The 6,191-nt window shown below is 43.1% G+C and overlaps 1 protein-coding gene across 1 annotated transcript in view; it reads right to left on the bottom strand.

The window, feature by feature from the left end:
- Positions 1-5,061, bottom strand: part of LOC118771366 (solute carrier family 22 member 23-like) — a 41,135-nt gene extending 36,074 nt beyond the window's left edge. The window contains exons 1-2 of the mRNA XM_036519340.1: positions 4,990-5,061; positions 4,022-4,792 (exon numbers count right to left, since the gene is read on the bottom strand). Coding sequence (XP_036375233.1) covers positions 4,022-4,447 — 426 coding nt within the window. The 5' untranslated portion in view covers positions 4,448-4,792; positions 4,990-5,061. The remainder of the gene's footprint in view (positions 1-4,021; positions 4,793-4,989) is intronic.
- Between the last annotated feature and the right edge of the window lie 1,130 nt (positions 5,062-6,191).

The following is a 6,191-nucleotide window of genomic DNA, read 5'->3' on the forward strand; positions in this document are numbered from 1 at the left end:
GAGTCACTCTCACCCGGCACTTTGTGAGCCTTCAGCATGTGTTGGCGGGCTTTGCAGAGTCTGGCCAGGAGTGTTACTCAACACAGTCACGCGGCAGTCGGTGTGTATCGGGCGAACGAGCTGACCTGCCTGCATAAGCACAGCCATGGTATCGGTTCCTGGTTTCTCCCGGGCCACAGGGCACAGGCCTTTTGCACACTGACCTGGCACAACAGGTCGCTGTTCCACTGGCGGGATTATCCCTGCGCAAACACTGCGGCTGGATCCATACTGCATACTGACAGCAGCTGTTTAATGTCATCAGGCCTCGCTCACACACTGCTCAGAGAGATGAGATACTACTCTAATTAGACTGCTGTTAAAGAGCTGACAAACTCACTGTGTGTCTGTGTGTATGTGTGTGTGTGTGTGTGTGTAGGATGGGGGAGGGGAGTCATGGCTTAATTGCTCTGATTAGATCGTTAATTAGCTGCACGCTCTGGTAACGGGAGAGTGGAGCTTCATAAACTCCAAACTGGGAGGAGCTACCATGTTTAACTGCTGACTCCTGCTCATCACCAATCATAATGATCTGCTCTGGTGCCCAAAACCATTTGATTGGTTCATACCCGTCAGGGTTTGACAGCCATAGTAGTTCGGCCCATGACAGGGTTAACACGGCCATCACTATTGGATACATATAAGTCTCCCATACCCCTTAACACTCCATCCCTCACCCACAACGCAATGTTCGCATATTACACGAAATACAAAACCACTTCAGTAGCTACACTGTAAAAATCTTGATTGTAAAAATCATCTGTAACAAATACAATTTGATTGATTGATTTGAAAAACAATTGTTATGTTTTGTGTTATCATGCTACCTGGATACAATGCTGATTCACTGAACTTCAAATCACCTGGATGGTTCATTCCATTCACTGTACCCATTATACCAGCCAATCCATAAAATACAGCACTCTGATGCAGCATTTGTACAAGAGGATGCCCTTAAAACAATCAACTCAGTACTTGAATAAAACACAGGCTGCATTATGGCAGGAAGGGAAGTTATATACCAGCATAACATTTACCTGTGTTTAATCAGATTTAGAAATGGGTACTATGGTAACCATGTACCTGTAACTGGGAAACAATGCTATTGTGCAAAGCTGATGTAAGAACAAATCAGACAGTAGATACGTCACTACATTAGACACAGTGATACATGATCAAAGTAATGAATCCATCTGTGAACCTGCCATGAGTCACAAATAGTCATCAAGCATAACAAAACTGTAAATCAGAACGGAAAGGATAGCAGTCTTACTCTCGCTCTCCATCTCTGTCGCTCACACACGCGCGTGCGCGCGCGCACACACACACACACACACACACACACACACACACACATCACACATACACAGAGCTGCTATTACTCAACTTGGGTGTCTATTTTTGGATTATGTAAAGGAATAACACATCATATTGGCTTCTGGTATACGGAGATTAAAGTTAGAGTTTCATTCCAGTTGAGATCCAATCTTTCTTTCAGTCAGTCAGACTGAAATATACCAACATTATCAGCTTGGCTTCCCACAGCCGGTGGAAAAGGTAGCTTGTCTAGTGGTTAGGAGCTGTGGATGTAATGAAAGTATAAAGATAAGAAAACGTCCGCTTATCCAACAAAACTCTGCATAGGTGTGCAGGAATGAATACATTTTCATGAGGATAAATTGGACTTCCGTATACTTTGTTCTATGCAAATATCATTTAATTAGCTGAGCTTTCCATCAAGATACCTTCATCAGAGCATTAGGCATGTAATGCGTACATACACACTATACAGAAAGAGTTAAGGCCTGCAGGTGTACAATCAGTAAAGCATGTGAGTGTAGATCAGCCACCCAAAGCCAAAAGACATACATGGTATCAAAAGACCCAAGTTCATCTGTTCTTCTCTACTCATGTTATCATACATTTATTAAGGAATAGAATGATTTTCTGCCATTTTCTCATGCTTGTATAGACATTATGTACTATTCTATATTGGTTTGATTTTTTACTGCTTCACAACCTTGTGATAATTCAACTGCATTTTATATTGATATATTGTTGCGTTAACTTGTTTCCTTGGAAACCTCTTTTAGCCTTGGGTGTCTGATAAAATAAGAAAGACAATCGAACCAGGTTCTGGTCAATAGTTAAGCACCCGCATGCTTTAGTATTGATTGTGCACAGATATGTAATTCTCTGCTAACTGAATGACATTTGCACAGACCATAATATGTAGAAGTCTGAGTTATATTTATTGGTTTAATGAAAGCATATATGTGTCTGGCTTTGTTTTCTGTGGATGGCTGCATCCAATGTGGAATTAAACCATATGACTGTGCCATCTAAGCACACACATGAAGTCACCTTCCCCAAAAATAGTGCCATTCTTGGTCTGATTCAAAGAATCATGCAATTTCAAAGAATTTACCATCAGAGCTAAGATGTGTTTCACGGGCTGAAAAGATAGACTGGGTACTAAAATGCAGAATTTGAGGTTGCAGTATGTATTAATCGAGTTCTAAAGTTCCTTTGACTGGTTGAACCCACTGTAGTGTTTGGGAGTTGGACCTCAGAGCCTTCCCCAGTACAGCTACCCCCTTTGTTCACCTGGTAGTAGGGGTGTCTCATCTGTGCTTAGTAACACTGCCAGAATATCCCTCATAGATTCAGTGGACACAAGTAAATAGTAATTATGAAAGTTCTGGTGCGAAGTAACTGAAAGAATGTCAACGTATACTCTGACCCTGGCAGCCTCGGGAAAACAAGAATAGACATTATCAGCTGGTAAGTTATGTGTGCACTGGTGGCTTAAAAGTCACAAAAATGCAACACAGAGATCACATCTAATTGGACAAGACCAAGAGAAAGTCAACCCTGTTAGGCTGATTGTCTTAATGCATGCCTGGTACATTCAAATAAATGTGGTCATAACAGTCTAATAGGCGAAGAAATGTCAACCATAAATTGCGTCTGAGGTCGTAACACTGCCGTTGAGCTATCAAAAAGGACCGCTTAATATAATCGAAAACCTTTCTTCGACTGTCAAGTTTTAGTTCAAATTAAGATCTTTGCTGCTGCCACAGCGAATGGCCTCAGTAGAAGAAAAAAAAATCACAGGCACACTGGAAGCGTGACAGTCATTGCCCTGTGGTCGACATCAAAGTAGGCGTTTCGCCATAGCAGTAGCGGTTTTTCACACCCATTGCATTCCTCAGCGCCTACCGCGAGGGTAACTGGTGACACTCTCCTGCTATCCCTCACGCTTATCACCCGGTTCGATGACTCATGCTGTCAGTCAGCACTGCGACGCATTCCTGCACTTGTCCGGTGCTGGATTCGCTCCATAAACATCGGTCCCTGTTATCCTAATATGCTACAACGTATGTTAGGGTTTTTATGTTGCCTCATTCACATTATCGTTATAACCGCACAATGCACCGTTGCCTAGCCCCCCCTTAAAAATCCGTTCATGATGCACAATTGTGAATAATCTAGGACTTAGTCCCCCTTATGTCAGGCTATATTTCTGGTAAACTTTTCTGTTCTTATGCAAAAATGAGCACTTTCCTCCGACAGCTGTCCACAGATATACATGTTGTTATTGACATTTATACAGTATTGTTAGATAGGACCATTTACAAAATGCGCACACCACCTAGATACCTTACAATACCGGTTGGGGCTGGAGAAAACGTTTTCCTTGCAGTAGGAATTACAGTATTACAAGAAAAAAACTCTCATTTTTAAAAAATAAATGTACACTATGGACCATGTGGTACGAACAGGGCTTGATTGCCGCTCCACCCCCCCCCCCCCCCCCTCCTCCTCGGAGCCTTCCCCAAAATATGCTGCACCAAGCCAATGCAGCTGAAATGCACTAAATGTACAATGCTACAATGATCGTAAGCACCCGTGCAATCATGCCTGTAATTGTCGGACCGACTCGGTAAATCTCGAACGTAACGCTGCGAATCTTACTTACCTTAGTGACCACATTTTGTACGAGCCCCGTCCGTAGCTCATAGTTCCACTCGTTGCACAAACACAGAATGCTTCTAGATTCATTGCGAGTGCCATTGTTGTAAAAATGTGGAGCAGCCGTGGTACTGTTGGGACCATCAAATGACGAGACAGAACTTGCAGTCGGAATCACTGTGCCGGCCGTCGGCTGTACGCACGTATGATTTGGCTGGGCTAAAAGGAAATAATCAGAGAACTGGCTAAATCCGATGAATAACGCCGGAATCCACGTTAGTACAATGAGCTGTTTTTGGTATTTTCCAAATCCCCCAAGAAACGGCAATACAGCGCCGTCGATACGTGAAAGCAAGCTCGTTGAAGTCGTTTCCAGTGACACGAAACCGTTTTCCGGATGATGCTCCCCGGTTTCCAACCGGACTACATCCATCGTGGTTCTATTCAGAGTCGTAGTCTATACTAGCAAAGCGCAGCCGGTGGGCAATCCAGTCTGTCGTCTCCACAATGCGTCAGTGCTCCGTTTCAAAGAAAACCCTCCGCATTCAATCTCCCCAGTCGTAATAAAAAAGACGCAGTTTACAGTGACCAGGAAGCGCTTCCTACTGTAGCTATCCCTCTTTGACAATAAACGCTTTGGGATTGACAGCAGGTTCCAGCGATGGTCGAGGAATTCCCGACGAGGTATGTCCACAGTGAAGTAAACTAGACTGTCCCTTGCGCCAGGGCTTCCCAGTCGAATCCATCGATTAATACATTTGATAAACCGGTCGCTGACCTGTTCCGGAAAGAGTCGAAAAGTGAGAAAATAAACCCAGCCCCTTTTCTGTGTAAGCTACAGGTAACACACCTGTATAAATGTAGACCTCTGGCTGGTCTTACATGCATAGCACAATGTTTGCCTGTCGCATACGTCATTCGATATGCGGCGCATGATTCTGTTCCAGCAGGTTAGCTAGAATAACATCATCTCACCTGTGTAACCTCCTCGGTTGCCTCCGTAGAAAGAGCTCTGGCACCGCAAAGACAGAATCCTGAAGAACCCTCCGCCCACTTCGCTCGCTGAGAAGCTACCAGTGGAGAAAACTGCGCCTCCGACGCGCATGTGGTTATTGGTGCTAACACCCAATACGCCTACCCTCCTCAAGGATGGGAATTTTTTTCACGGTACATCGGGGAATAAAAGCTTGGATGCTTTAACATAATGATTACCTCCGCGAACAGACGGTTGCCATTTTGTCTATGAAACGCACAAGTTCAGACTATTTTGTGCCAGCGCAGTTTGAAAGAAATCGGCGGTTTCTGGTCAAGGTCGGTTCCAGTTCATCTATGTGTTGCGTGATTGAGCGGACGAGGTGCAGCATGTACTGTGTATAACTAGAAATTATAGCTATTTTGCAATGACTGCAGATTTTTATATTTGAGGATTTACAACTCTTGAATCACATTGTGTTATTTAGATAAAAGGGGCCTGAAAATGGCACAGTGATGTCACGAGCCGGCGTCGTTTTCCGAGGAATTCAACTGTGAAGTGAAATTCCAGACATTGCTTTCTTATTTCAGAATGAACAAACCTTCTCATTGTGCCTGTGGCCGAAAACGAGGAAGAAACCAATCCAACCAGTTTACACGCTGTTTCCACCCTCAGCGCCGATGTCCGCTTTCATGTTTTCAGTGACAATACACGCCTGTAAATCATGGCACATCTAAAAAGGCGATCTTAAATCAACAAAATGTTATTGTTCACTTACCTTGACCCATCCCCTCGTGCAACCTTGTGAGAAGATTATGTGGTTACAGAGTTGCAGAACATTAGAAAACATGGAATCAAAAACAGATTAGAAGAGGAGAAAAGAGAGGAGAAAATAAAACATGACAACAGAAAAATACATTTTAAGTTTATTCAGTTGTAAATTTCTATGTTTTTGCAGTCACTCTGAATTTATATTCATCGACTGCAATACTTTTTCACTTACACGTTAGTATTAGGATCTAAAAAAATCATATTTGGTCTACTAGAGAAATGACCCTCAGCTTCCATAGATATATACACATACCGAAATAGAAGTAATACAAAATAAAACATAACAAATGAATTTTAGCTTATAGTGGCATCCATGTTTAGAGAGTCTTTGGTGGAGTTTGGCTCCTCAGTTGTTGCCTGCCAACACTATCTT

Source organism: Megalops cyprinoides, chromosome 24 (genome assembly GCF_013368585.1).
Source record: "Megalops cyprinoides isolate fMegCyp1 chromosome 24, fMegCyp1.pri, whole genome shotgun sequence".
Taxonomy (NCBI): Eukaryota; Metazoa; Chordata; class Actinopteri; order Elopiformes; family Megalopidae; genus Megalops; species Megalops cyprinoides.